General features: G+C 44.3%; 1 protein-coding gene across 2 annotated transcripts in view; it reads left to right on the forward strand.

Annotated features, from left to right (window-relative positions):
- SETBP1 (SET binding protein 1) overlaps window positions 1-15,423 on the forward strand; it is a 364,306-nt gene that overhangs the window by 255,695 nt on the left and 93,188 nt on the right. For both annotated transcript variants that reach the window (XM_063077190.1, XM_063077191.1), the window contains exon 4: window positions 4,028-7,487. In XM_063077190.1, the coding sequence (XP_062933260.1) occupies window positions 4,028-7,487 (3,460 nt within the window). The remainder of the gene's footprint in view (window positions 1-4,027; window positions 7,488-15,423) is intronic.

A 15,423-nucleotide genomic window follows, 5' to 3' on the forward strand; every position in this document is an offset into this window, starting at 1 on the left:
TAGACTCAATGTGCATGGAAAACACTTTTCTTATAAATGTGAGCCACACCTTCAAAATAACTATGAGTTCCACAAGCAATCAACTCTTAGGGGTGGGGAGAGAGGTGGGAAATAGCCAAGAACCGTGCTGAGCTGTGTGCCCAGTGTGGAATATCATTAACTGTTCCCTCATTTGCTAACTTTAGGAGGCAGCCCTGCTGAGGCCAGAGGGTAGTATAAAGGCCTTAAAAGATTCAGGTCTTATCAAAAACAAAAACAAAACAAAACAAAAAAAACCCCACAATGTAAAGAGGAAAAGGAGACATGTGCTGTGCAGGTTAATGAAGACTCCAATCAGATATCATACCCCAGTCCACTGGAGAGGATGGAGGATGGAAGGGAGAGCCTGGGCTCCTCCTTCCGTAGCTTGTTTGTCCCTCTCTGTCTGGACAGAATAAGTGCTCAATTCTCGGCGAAGGACATATTGGAACTGACAGCCTCACTATTGTGTATATAATATGTCATGGCTGACAGATGAAGAATTGGGGTTTCATGAAATGCAATGAGATGCAGCCATCAGCCACGGCTGGAGGAGGCCTCGCTCTCCTGGCCTCTCAGAAAGTGCTCCTTCAGGGTCCTCTCTGCTCCTCTGCAGCACATCTGAGTGAGGGATTTAAAGCACCATTTCCCTCCATTACTCCTGATCCTTTGTTGTGCTTCTCTTTTGTCCACCCTGCCCTTTGATTGCTGCTCTCTCCCAGCAGGGCAAATTGCAGCTAAAATGCTAGGGACGATGGGATCAGGCAGTGGTCCAGAGGAAGCACTGGGCACCAGGCTGGCTAAACTGTGTTCCTCACTGCTGGGCTGCCCTGGTGTAAGTAAGCAGGCCCCACTTTTCAGGGTGAAAGCCACCCTTCTGACAGTCACATGGCCTTCCCCAAAGTCAAGTTCACTGAAAAGTGAAACAACAGGAGATGGGGGGAACTAACAGTAAAACTCGCATTGAAGGGGAGTTACCTTACAAGCTCCTTTAGTCCTTAAATATTTGGGGAAGATTTAGTGTACAACACCTAATGCATTTCAGTTCTCCGATTTCATGATGAGCCATTATCAAATAAAAGATCAGCCTCTGCAGATATATATTCTGCCATGGTAATAGGCACCTCATTCATTCATTTGTTTACTTATTAATTCAATGAATATTTATGAAGAACTTTCTGGTTGCTTGGCTTTGTAGTAGGTACTGGGGATAAGAAGAAAAAATAAGACAGTCTCTGACCTCAGAGTACTTACAGTCAAGGAGAGGAAGACAGAAAAGTATGCGAATAAATGTCACCTAAGATTATAAGGACTGTAATAGATGTCTTTATGGGAGGCAGTGGTACCCACAGAAGGTATGTATGACATAAGAAATTAGGCTGGGGGTGGAGACTGTGTTTGCACACAATATGTCACAATATATAGGTCATTAATCTTACTATTGTTCATATAAAATAACTGTAGTAAAATGTATGCTGCTTCATTCAATAAATGTTAATTGAGTACCTACTAGGTACCAGGCTCCATGTTTGTTAACTCCATGATGGTATACACAAGCTAGAAGGAGAGGCAAGCATTTAATTTACTTAGCACACAAATCAAATGTAAAATTAAAACTATGATACATGCAGCAAAGATTAGATACATGGTTTCATGAGAACTTATAATAGAAGTATTTCTGTAAAGCAGGGGAGCCTCCCTAGGATTAAGCTGAGAACAACAAGAAAGCATCAATTAAGGAATTTTCTAGGTGCCAAGAATAAGAGGATAGAGCAACACAGAAAAAGTGAGGTGATTCAGGGACCGAGGTTTCAGTTCTAGTGTCACCATGAAGCCCCTCTGTGGACTTCGTTGTCCAGAGCTACAGATGTAGAGGGAGCAGGGATTGGAGGAAAGAAGGTGGCCACCAATCCTGTTTTGCCCAAGTACAAAACAATAACTTACACCTTTTGTCCCACTATAATTCTTTATAATCATCCCACTAACTCTTAAAAATGCTCTAATATGAGGAATACATTGTCATCCTAAGGAGTGGAAAGCATTCTCCAAGCTCTCTTCTGGCCCTGCAACTTTGTGAGTAAACACTCAGTGCCAGTTGAAGTCCAAAGTGTGAGTGACAAATTAGGAAAGCCCTGATTCATAAAAAATAAATAAGTGGCATGTAATATTTTATGCCATGAATAAGATTCCTATATTTTTGCCAAAAATGGAATAGCAGCCTATGTCCACAGCAGTCATGCCTAGTAAACACATTTAAGTAGTAGGTTTAATTCTCTCTATGTTGGTGATGGTGGTGTCTCTGCTATAAATTGCAAGATGAACAAAAAAAATTAAACAAATTGTTTTCTTAATCTTCTCCTGGGCATTTACTGGCTTAGCTTGGGGATACTGTCTCATGATACTTAGAACGTGTAGGGCAATATTTTAAGTATGAACAGGATTTCACAAAATCCAAGGGGGGCATTAAATAACCCTAGGGATCCCAGTGTGAAGAGACATTACATTGAATTTTACCTGTAATGCTTTCTGCCATTTGTGTTTTGACTCTTAACAGGACTATTAGAAATGTTTCTTGATAAAGCATAAGTTCTATAACATCGATGGCCAACAGAGATAGATAATAGATAAATAGATTGATATATAGATAGATACATAGACATATATTATAGGTGAAAATTTTCTAAATTCACTAAGCATATCATGTACTTCTCAGCTGGGAAATTATCCAAAGCTTTCTTCAATTTACTAATATTTTTCCTTTTTTAACAAATCCTAAGCTAATGCATCCTGTAAGTTTACTACTCTATGTGTAAATCATCCAATGAGCTTTAAGGCATGTTTCTCTGTACTACTAGCATGGCTTAAAATCCATCTAGAACAGTGAGAGCATGTTTATATTAAAAATAGTTTTAATATCTCAAAAAAATGTGTTCAGCATTCATTCCCTTTGTGATTTTGATTATGTTGCGCCTCAAGCACCAGGAGAGTCGGTCCTTAGGAAGGTGCCGAAGACATTCATTTAGAATCAATGTAGGGGAAAACACAGTTGACAAAGTTCACAGTAGTCATCTTCAATGACAATGATTTTTTTCCTGGCACATTTGTCCAAGAGAGTCAAGATTCCTTTTGAGACTATCAAATAGTTGCCAATAGTTTCCTCGAGAAAACAATACCTGTCTAAGAGAGGTTTATGGGTGGATGCCTCAGTGTGCTAACTCCAAACACAGCAACACTCCTAGAATCCACAAAGGCTTGAAGGCTCAGAACGATTCTCTCATGTTATATTCTTCTTCCATTTCTTCTTCATGCCCAGGACTGGCCCTCTTTCCCCCATGCAGTGTTCATATTGTTCCCATCTTAATTCCTCAACTTGTGCTGTTTGGGCTTATTGTGGTGGTTCCTGGTGAGCTCCTTGTTGTTTCAGCACAGAGCTATTGAGCTCTAGGGTGAAGCACAAGCTGAAACGAACTGGAAATAGGAGAAAGCAAGGAAAAGACGTGTGTTTGAGGAGAAGCAGGGACATAATAATAGGCAGCTTGAGTTAGGCAAAAGTACTCTGGGAGTTCTTAGGAAGTTCAGAGTCTCTCCTGGGCTCTGCCACCTTGCGCAGGACTCTCCACTATCCAGGCTTCAACTTCCTCACTTGTAAAATACAGACCCTGGGCTAAGTGACCTTTAGAACCTCCTCCTCCTCTCTCTAAGCAGTTTGTATTTTCAGGTTGCATTAAACCGAAATAATTCAAAGTTCCTCCTATTTAGATGGAAAAGGTAGCAATTAATTCATCCTTAGCAATGTTCAAAGTCAGTGCAATATGTCTTTACTACTGCAATTGAGAAAACCTCTGTAAAGCATTCTGGAATGAAAGGTGGCTGTTAACATAGTTATTTGTTTTCAACTTTCAAATAATTAAGGCTTTGGACCTTAAATGTTAAGTAGTTCCAACATGCTCATCTTTGTTTCTCTCTCTTTCTCTTTTTCTTTCTCCCTCTCCACTCCACCCACCCTTAGGCTTACGAGAGGCCCCAGAAACACTCAACTCTCCACTACGACCCGGGCCTCCCACAGGACTTCACCAGTGACACCTTAAAACCAAAGCACCAGCAAAAAAGCAGCAGCCAGAACCACGTGGACTGGTCCACCAGCTCTGACAGTGGACCCGCCACTCAGAATTGCTTCATCAGTCCAGAGTCTGGCAGAGAAACTACAAGCACCAGCAAGATCCCAGCTCTTGAGCCCATGGCTTCCTTTGCAAAAGCCCAGGGTAAGAAAGGCAATGCAGGGAGCACGTGGAGTCAGTTGTCTAACAATAGCAAAGATTTGCTCTTGGGGAGTGTGGTTCCATCCCCAAGCAACCACAGCTCACCAGCTCCACCCAGCAGCTCTGCTGAGTGCAATGGGCTTCAGCCCCTGGTAGATCAAGAGGGAGGAGGTGCAAAGGAGCCCCCAGAACCACCTATTATAAGTAGCAAGAAAAAGTCCAGCAAGAAAGATGTGATAAGTCAAACTGTACCAAACCCAGACCTGGACTGGGTCAAGAATGCCCAGAAAGCATTTGATAACACAGAAGGGAAAAGGGAAGGCTACTCTGCAGATAATGCCCAAGAGGCATCGCCAGCCAGGCAGAGCATGAGTTCCATTAGTAATCCTGAAAATGACTCAAGTCATGTCCGGATTACTATCCCCATCAAGGCACCTTCTCTAGATCCAACCAGCTACAAGAGGAAAAAGAGGCAGTCCATTAAAGCAGTGGTGGAAAAGATCATACCAGAGAAAGCCCTGGCTTCTGGAATTGCTATGAGCAGTGAAGTAGTTAACAGGATACTCTCCAACTCTGAGGGAAATAAAAAAGATCCCCGTGTGCCTAAGTTGGGTAAAATGATAGAGAATGAGTCCCCCTCAGTTGGCATTGAAACTGGTGGAAATACCGAGAAAGTTGTCCCAGGAGGTGTGCCTAAGCAGCGAAAGCCACTCATAGTCATGACGCCTCCAACATGCACAGACCACTCACCATCAAGAAAGCTGCCAGAAATCCAACATCCAAAATTTGCTGCAAAACGGAGGTGGACGTGCAGCAAACCAAAACCCACCAGTATGCTCCGTGAGGCAGTCATGGCCACCTCTGATAAACTTATGGTGGAACCGCCATCTGCTTACCCCATCACCCCATCCAGCCCTCTGTACACCAACACAGACAGTCTTACTGTGATCACTCCAGTCAAAAAGAAGCGGGGACGACCAAAGAAGCAGCCTTTACTCACAGTTGAGACAATTCACGAGGGTACTTCCACCAGCCCAGTCAGTCCCATCAGCCGAGAGTTTCCTGGCACCAAGAAAAGAAAGAGGCGACACAATTTAGCTAAGTTGGCCCAGCTAGTACCAGGAGAGGACAAACCCATGAGCGAGATGAAATTTCACAAAAAAGTTGGAAAGCTTGGTGTGTTGGATAAGAAGACCATCAAAACGATCAATAAGATGAAGACACTCAAGAGGAAAAATATCTTGAACCAGATCTTGTCCTGCTCCAGCAACATTGCTTTGAAGGCGAAAGCTCCCCCGGAAACCAGCCCAGGGGCATCAGCAATCGAAAGTAAACTGGGCAAGCAGATTAACGTCAGCAAGAGGGGAACCATCTACATTGGCAAGAAGAGGGGCAGGAAGCCAAGAACAGAGCTGCCACCCCCATCCGAAGAACCCAAAACAGCCATCAAGCACCCAAGGCCTGTTTCTAGCCAGCCGGATGTTCCAGCCGTGCCTTCCAACTTTCAGTCACTTGTGGCATCTTCACCAGCAGCTATGCACCCACTTTCAACACAGTTAGGTGGGTCAAATGGCAACCTGAGCCCCGCCAGCACTGAAACCAATTTTTCAGAGTTGAAAACTATGCCAAATCTCCAGCCCATCAGTGCTCTTCCAACCAAAACCCAAAAGGGAATACACAGTGGAACCTGGAAGCTGTCACCACCCAGGCTGATGGCCAACTCACCTTCACACCTTTGTGAGATCGGCTCACTAAAGGAAATAACGCTGTCCCCTGTGAGTGAGTCGCACAGTGAGGAGACGATACCAAGTGACAGTGGCATCGGGACAGACAACAACAGCACGTCTGACCAAGCGGAGAAGAGTTCAGAATCCCGACGGAGGTACTCTTTTGACTTCTGCTCCCTGGACAACCCGGAGGCCATTCCGTCTGACACCAGCACAAAAAACCGGCATGGCCACCGGCAGAAGCACCTCATGGTGGACAACTTCCTGGCCCATGAAAGCCTCAAGAAGCCAAAGCACAAGAGGAAACGGAAAAGCCTGCAAAACCGTGATGATCTCCAGTTTCTGGCAGACCTGGAAGAGCTCATAACCAAGTTCCAGGTGTTCAGGATCTCCCACCGGAGTTACACCTTTTACCATGAGAATCCATATCCCAGCATTTTTCGAATTAATTTTGATCACTATTACCCGGTGCCATATATCCAGTATGACCCGTTGCTCTATCTTCGTAGGACTTCAGACTTGAAGTCAAAGAAGAAACGTGGTAGGCCTGCAAAAACCAATGACACCATGACAAAGGTGCCTTTTTTACAAGGGTTCAGCTACCCTATTCCCAGTGGAAGTTACTATGCACCCTATGGAATGCCTTACACATCAATGCCTATGATGAACCTCGGTTATTACGGTCAGTACCCAGCTCCTTTGTACCTATCGCACACACTTGGAGCAGCTTCCCCATTTATGAGGCCAACAGTGCCCCCACCTCAGTTCCACACGAGCTCCCATGTAAAGATGTCTGGTACAGCTAAGCATAAAGCCAAGCATGGAGTACACCTGCAAGGACCTGTTGGCATGGGCCTTGGTGACATGCAGCCATCCCTGAACCCTCCCAAGGTGGGCAGTGCCAGTCTGTCCAGCAGTCGGCTCCACAAGAGGAAACATAAACACAAGCATAAGCACAAGGAAGACCGGATCCTAGGGACCCATGACAACCTGAGTGGTCTCTTTGCAGGCAAAGCCACAGGCTTCTCCAGCCACATCCTGAGCGAGCGGCTGAGCAGCGCAGACAAAGAGCTCCCATTGGTGAGTGAGAAGAACAAGCATAAGGAGAAACAGAGGCACCAGCACAGTGAAGCCAGCCACAGAGCTTCTAAGAACAACTTTGAAGTGGACACCCTGTCTACACTGTCACTTTCTGATGCCCAGCATTGGACGCAGACCAAGGACAAAGGTGACCTGAGCAGTGAGCCTGTGGACTCATGCACTAAAAGGTACTCTGGCAGTGGTGGGGACAGTGGCAGCACGAGATCAGACAGCCTGGACGTATTCAGTGAAATGACCCCTTCAAATGACAAGTGGGACAATGATGTGAGTGGGAGTAAAAGGAGGAGCTTTGAGGGCTTTGGGACGTACAGAGAGAAGGACATCCAAGCCTTCAAGATGACCCGCAAGGAGAGAAGTTCTTATGACTCCTCCATGTCTCCAGGTAAGGCCAAGTCTCTCTTCAGACTTGAACTGTCTAGTTATTTCATTGCTGAGCTTTGCACCGCAGATGCTAGCCATCTTTGGCACATTGTGTTTCTTAGTTTGCAGAGAGCTGGGAACGAAACCAGCAGGGCTCCTTGCACATTTGAGTTTGCTGCACATTTTATGCATTGTTTACTGGGTACTTCCTGCCTTTCTTTTCTCCTGGAGTCATTGCCTGAGAAATTGTGGACCTCTGCCTCAGTAGCTGCCTGGGCTGCAACCCTATCCAGTACATTTATGCTCTGTTTTAAAAATGCTGTTCTCAGGTCTTCATCTGATCTGAAATTACATTTTGCTGGTTGGATAAAGCCCCCCAAAATCACTAGGAATACCAACAAGATTCCAAGAATGACAAAGCTGGAAGAGAATGAATATATAGTTTATCCAACATGCTGTCTCCAGAAGTCACACATCTTAGGTCAGAAGTCTATCACAGAGTCCGTGGAAGCCAATGACCAATGAATCCTGAAGTCTAACTTCAAGGATTCAGGGAGCCAGCCCCAGGCCATATTGTCCTCCCTTTGTCTATAGGCATTTGATAAGCTGCCCTGGGCAGTCCCCCAATGTGAAGCCTTGGCTACATTCAGGTACTTGTCATTTTGCTATGTGCCTCCTATCCCCACAGGATCTTACCACTATGTCTCTTAGCACGTCCACTGGAATGGGATTTTGCTCACTAATCTCCAAAGTGAAGTGTTGGTTGCTGCTAGGAAGATCTCATTCCTTATCAGTTGCTGGCAGAATTTTCTTGCTAACCTCCCCACCCACACAGATCCTTCCCAGCCATGGGAGACTCACACATCTGCAAAAGCATCCTTTTCTCCCTGTGCATATATCACATAGATAATAAGACTCCTATAGAAGAACAGAGCCATTGTTTACTAGGAAGATAGTAGAAACTCTTATCCTAGGAGATGCAGAAGATAAAAGAATTTCTTGTGTTGCCCCTGCCTTCTCTTGCCAAAGCCTGGTTTTAAAGGATGAATCATCCTCGTTTGAGGTTTGGGTGTAGTTTCACCTCTATTTATGATGCGTACCCCTCACTTGTCCTCTCCCTTCCCAGGGAGTCCATAATTAACGAAGGTAAGAACAGTCTATTCATGAGGAATCAGACGTTTTCTAGGCCAGCAGATTTCAAGAAGAAATATGATTATGAGTTAGAAACCACTTAAAGATTGTCGCAGATTTCCACTAGCTTGTGAGTTGTAGTGGTAGATGTTCTCCTTGGTTAACGAAGAGACCAATTTGCAGTCACGTCTCCTGCATTTGCTAAAGGCAATAAATGGCCCACCCTTCATGTCTACCCAAAGCAGATGGGCTCATCTGGGTTTGCCATTTCTCCTCACCCGATTTTGTTGAAGGTGTTTGGTTTTGCACAGAGCCCAGGCTAAGAACTAGATGGATAGGAGGCACTAGATTAAACTTGCACATGAGAAATACTGTTGATGAGTCTTTCAGAATGATGGTACTGATCCATGGGCACTAAACTAGCCGTGGATAGAGGGTGTTCTTATTTTTGTATTTTCTGGGCAATATTTGTCTAGAAAACAATGGTGGTGGGTTACTGCTAAAAACCCACAAGCAAGAATCCTAACTGAACAGACCTGAGAAGCAAGATCACAGAAGCTAAAACTAGCCATTGTTGAGTTAGGTTTCTCACAGGTCTTACTGGGATTTTTCTGTGGTCAGACTGTACTGCTGGTGCTGGTTGACTTCATGAAGTTTCCCAGTGGGATCCATCTGTGGTCACTGTGTGGATCTCCGAGGGTGCCCACATTCTGGGCATACCACTTTCCTTGTGTTTGTATTCACATGGTGGCCCTCACCTTATTCAAAATACTCTTACTTCCCTCCCATCTTCTCATTTGATCTTCAGCCAGCCACATGAGATGGGAAGAATTGGGCAGCATGACGATGTCATGAACGAAAGCTGGATTCAGCCTGAAGAACTGGGAACTAAGCCCAACTCTGCTATGAACTCTCTCTGTGGTCTCAGGCATGGGATTCACCTCTTTGGAGTCTTCCCATTTGTAACTTGAAGGGCTGGGCTAGACCTCTGTGTGTAGTGTGTTTCAGTTCTTAAAGCCATTTCATATACATTTCTTCACTACAACCTTCCTGCAATCTTGGAAGGCAGGTGCCTTTATTCCTATATTATAGGTCAGGACACTAAGGCTCAAAGAGATTAAGTGACATGGCCAGGTTCAGAAAGCCTCTGCTTTCGATTCTAAGCCCAGGGCTTGGCCCACTGCACTGAAGCTCAACCACATGTCACCTGGCTAGTTAAGGCCACTCTAGAATGCAGACCAGTGCTCCTCTGTGTCCCTACCACTGTTCCTCTCAGAATTCCATCCATCCTCTGACTTTCTGCCTTTCCCTAGGTGTCTGTATAGTGATTATGTGATCATTGCAGAAGAGAGTAATTAAGGAAAGAAGACATTCCTTGATTCAAATCCCAACCAGTGAAGAAGGAATCCTATGGCCTAACCTTTCCTGAATATCACTCTGGAAACATCTACGTAGACAGGGCTTCCATTTTGGTCCTTACTGAAATCCAGTTCTCTGAGTTATTTTTGCCACTCCTCTGTGCCTATTTCTGTGTGATATGAGTTTATTTTCCCCAGCATTTAATGAATCACAATCATTAGTGGCTTCTATGTCTATATGAGTTATGCCCGATGTCCCAGCACATCTTTTGGAATGTCTTACTGGAACAGACCAGATTCCCTATCATTCACATCCCTTCCAAGTCTTGGCCATTCCTTCCGTATATCCCAAATTCCCCTCCATTTCTGAACCCTCAAAGCATGAGGGAAAAAAAAATATCTTTAGCAGCACCTGGAACCCAATGTCAGTGTTTCAGGATTCCCAAAGAGCATTGATCTTTAGGTGAGAGACTCCACAGTGCCAAGCTCCATGAAGAGATGTGGTCAGATGAGATGAGGCTGGGGGTGCCAGAAGCCTAAAGATCTTTCAGAGGCTTCATCTGAATTTAGTTGTCTAGTCAGCTGGATGATTCTGGGGTCATGATTGGAAATAAGCATCTGTGCTTTCCACAACTTCTCTCCCTCTCCCTTTTCCTTCTTCACTCTGGATTCACTTTTGTAGCATCTGAATGTTGTATTTTACATGAGCTCTAAAATAGACACAGCACAAATATAGATGTCATCCTTTAGCCTGTTGAGGACCAGATTTAGGAGCTGAGTCAAGAGAGGGCTTTGAGCACTCCTTGAGATCAGAGCTGATGAAAGGCACCACATAAATGTGAGTCATTACCATTATGGAGAAAAGAATTAGAAACCCCATTTAGCAATAGCAGCAGTTGCACACTCCATTTCCTCTTTCCTGCTTGGAAAATAATTCATTCTCCATCCCTCCCCTGGCCTGGCAGATGGCTGCCTTGTCTTGTTAGCTCCTTTACAACACACCTAGAGCTTAGAAGTCACAAAGACTCCTTACCATTTTCCTGTATTATATTCCCTCTTTTTTTGTTTTCAGAAGGGAGTGGCTCTTCTGGCCTATTTTCTAAATTCATACCATTTGCAAAATCTCCATTTATTGCAATGCTTTCCTGGGGCCAAAAAATGAATAAATAATGGGAAAGTGCAGTCTCAGAATTGGGATAAGGCTTATCAGTCCCCATGGAGCCCCTCTCTCACCAGGCATCTCCATCTCTCACATGTTGACATGCAGCAGATTCCCAGAAGAGAAAACCTGTGCAGGGTTGACAACACGTGGTCAGAATGATGCCATGTGCCCTCAAAGCCAAGTTTCTCCAAGGCGGTGGAAGAAGTCTCTAGTGTGAGTGATGTTCTTCCTGTTCAGACCCTTGGAAATAATCTTTGCCTACTTTGACCTAAAATTAGGCCACGTACTGGGACATTGTGACCACTGCTATCTAGACTCCTATCAGATAATGGGAAAACAGGGTGAAGAGTGAATTTACATGCATTACCTCCTAGCCCAGTGCCATTGTCAGGCAGGGTAGCCATCCCAAGTCCCCAAATGTCAAGTAATTTCTCTGTGATAAAGGGATGCTGAGAATCAATCCTGAGCTCACCTCCCAGATATCAGAATCCTGCCATGTAGGTGGTGGCATTCCCTCAAGCCTGGCCTGCTCCACCTCTCCTCCTGGCTTCGTCTCACCCTCTGCCAGCTCCTTTTATCAGCGCTGTGAGGCATTTTGAGAGGCAGTCTCTGCTGTCACTCACTGGCAGGAAATGGATGCCCAAGCCATAAATAATACGAAAACCTCCTCCAAGCAGTCATCCAGAGAAGGGAGTTAGCCACATGGATGAAATGTCATGAAGACCATGCAAAAGAAACTCATGAGGCAAGATTTGTAAAAATGGAATGAAAGGAAGAAGAGGAGACTCATGGGAGGAGAAAGTTCAGACCAGGAAAAAAGAGAGTAGGAAATGGAAAGCTGGTGAAGTGCAGTCTGTTTAACCTCGATCCAAGTTGAATTCTCAGTCCTCCTGGGGGAGGAAATGAAAGATGAGTTAGCTAATGGCTGCTGTGTGGTTTAAGTAGGGTTATGAGGACCTGGGAAAGTTTGGCTCCCACACTAGCTAGCTGAAAGACTGCTTCTTTTCTTTGAAGGACCTTTATTGTCTCAGTTTCCACAAGTGACTCTATGACAATAAAGGTTCTGTCCAGACCTGATAATCTAGGGTTCTAAAAGTCTCACATTTATACAGTGGAATTTGAATATGGAATTTGAACACACACACACACACACACACACACACACACACACACACACACACACAATGGTCAGTCAGGAAGAAAACACCCAAGTCCCCATTGGCCATTTTGGCCAAAGAATTAGTTGTTCAATGAAGGTTCAAGACAGATCCCTCTGGCCCATGAATTAATCTGTGACTCACCCGATTCATCTTTGGCCCCAGCCACTTTGCTTAGCCATTTCATCTTTCATTTTGCAGAGGAGGAACTCCTCTTACCTGACTCCCACCAACAAATTAGCATGATCCTTGGGCAGGCTGAAACCATAGTCAACACGTTAAAAAGAAATAGGTTAGAGCATTAATATGACCAATTGCATGGGGGCAGACAGAGCACACTTGCATTTGTATTTAGACTCAGAATTAAAAGAATCTTAATAAGGTAGTACAAACACGTCATTTTGCTTATGAGCATATTGAGGCTTCAGAAGGTCTGGTGACTCATCCAGTGACACATGTCTACTTGGTTGAAGGGCTCAGATTGGGGCTTAATATCAGAAAGAGGGAAAGGGACAGTGAGAGAGAGAGAACAAAAGAAAAAAAATAACATAAAAATGAGTCGTGGGAGAGATGTTAACTTATACTTTTTCTTTTGCTGTGAGCTGCTGTAAAAGGTAAGCATCTCTTTGACAATAATTTGGTTTCCAGGCTGCCTCTGGGGAACCATATTCGGGACTGGAAATGATCTTTGTGGGCTCTGATGGACGTCATTTATTTTTTTTCTTTCCTGTCTTAACAATTGCACATACTTATTTTATTGAGCTCTCCAAGGTTTCTCCTAAGGTTTCCTTTTGGAAACCAAGGATTAATCAAATTAAATGTTGTAACCCATAACTTTCTAGTAATGAAACACAAGAAATGTCTTAGACTCACAGCATCTCTTCTGCTACATTGAAATCAGAAATCGAGCAATTCTGCCTTTGGAGCATGAATTCCCCCAGGCCATTTATCTTCCCACAGTTGGCAAACATTGCTCTGTCCTGATGGAAGTTTTTATTTATACCTCTGTGGGAATGAAGAATCATGCAGCTTCAGGTGTGGGTGCAAAGAAGTTACAATTTTGACAGGCTTGGCTTTGATATAACATGGAGCCTTTCTTGGCTAGAGAAATTAGTAAGCACGCCTTCCAAAGGCTGGCCTGTCACTGGACAGAGATAAGGAAAGCATCTTTGGTAGGAAACTCCAGCAAACCATCTCTCTATAAATAAAAAGTGATGAGACAGAATACTCGTTGGGACTGTGGCCTACACTTGAGCTGGTATAGTGCCTAATGCAAATTGACTGAATTCAAGGGGAAGTAATAAAGACAAGAGAAATTTTTTAAATTATTTCTTTGCTGCCTCCTATATATAAAACTTAGTGAAATCCTGGGAGAAATTCAAAGAGGTTACAATCCAGAAGATTCCCCTATAATCTAGGGGAAGAAACCACCTGCAGCTTATTATAAAACAGACTTGAAGGGTCACGAGAAAGGGATGTGCTGTCCAAATGACAGTGGGCCACCTCCATGTTTTCTTAGGGGGACTAGAGGTAGGATCAGGAAATACTTCTTTAGAGTAGTCACCATGGCAGGTGGGCCTTAAAGGATGGAAGAGACTTGTGGAGAGTGGAGATGTGAGGGTAGTGATGGGTGATGGGTTGGGAAGCACATTGTAGAAAGAGAGCCATGTAAACAGAGGTATTTAGGTGGAAATACCCAAGAAACCTTTGGAAAAAGGTGTGTGGTTCAGTTGTAATGAGGTTTGAATCTGTGGTTGGGGAATCCTGGCAGATAAGGTGAGAAAAGAATGTTGTGGTCATGGGTTGGAGGGTCTTTTTCCCACATGCTGAGGCTTGTGTTTAATTAAGTAGGCAGTGGGAAGCCACTTCTTAAACAGGCAAAATGTCATGAAGTGACCAAATTGTACTTTGTCTTTCTTTCCCAATCCCTCCCTCCTCTTAGTCTGGGTTAGGCAGACTTACCCCATATCTCCACTCTGATCTGTTTTGCAATTATTCATCTACTCGATGGGATTGTAGCCATCATCCTGCCCTTTCTCCCCCACTGCCACCCCACCTCCAGATTATAAGCATCATAAAGGCACCATTATATACCCAGATGTCAAGCAAAAAGATTATATTAATGAGGAGTCATCCTCGATTCATCTCTTTCTCTCTCTTGCTAATGTCAAAGATGATTCCAGTATATTGGCTCTAGGCAACTGGGGGAGTGGTTGGTGGCACATGAACAGGATTACAGAAACCAGAGAGAGAATTTGGTTGCAGTGTGAAGTGATAGGTCATTAAGGCAGCAGTTGGCAGTGCTGTGTGGACCCAGAGATCCACCGAAGGACAGAGTAAAAAGAGAGGCAGAATAAGAGGGGATTAGGAAAGATGCAGAGAAGGGATGGCAGAAGTGCTGGAGGAGAACCGAAGGGTTGATGAAGAATGGATTTAAGAAGAAAAGGGTGGTTAGCAGGACCAGAAGCTGCAGAGAGTTCGTGGAGGATGAGAACAAATGAGAATATGTAAGAACATACTGGTGGCCCTGAAGATGACAGAAAAATTAAAAGTATGTATCTAGTGCCTCATATGTTGAAGGCTTGGTGGGTTGTGTGCCAAATCCAGATGGCAAGGAGTTAATGAATAAGAAAGCAGATGATGAGAAAGTGGAGACTGCAGGTGCAGAAAGTGAAAGCTCGGTTGTGGTTCCAGCAGAGCTCCAGCTTCTAAGGAGACTTTGCTTCAGGAGTCAGCCCTTGACGAGCAGTGGCATTCCTATTCTCAATAGGCCTTAGGTCTGAGGTCCCCAACTCTGGGAGCCAGAGTCCCTTATGCTGTGTCATTGCACCTCCCCATGAAAGTCATGTATAGAAAAGGTAAAGGTTATAGTATTTGAAAAGAGGTAAGAGATTGCAGACCAGCTCCACCTTTCTTGCCGCAGACACACAGCACTTAATATTTGATCATGATAATGACTGTTTGAAAACTCCTCTCTGTGGTACCGTGGGTGTCAGCTGTGCCACTGTGAACATGTAGAAGAACAATCCAAGTTATCACAAGTTCTAGTACATAGATCTGTCACTGAACATTTACTATGTACAAAGCATGATAGACGATAGACTAAAGCCTAATTGTTGGACATCCAAATCTCTTTACTATTTTGTGGAA

This window comes from Cynocephalus volans, chromosome 13, assembly GCF_027409185.1.
Source record: "Cynocephalus volans isolate mCynVol1 chromosome 13, mCynVol1.pri, whole genome shotgun sequence".
Lineage (NCBI taxonomy): Eukaryota > Metazoa > Chordata > Mammalia > Dermoptera > Cynocephalidae > Cynocephalus > Cynocephalus volans.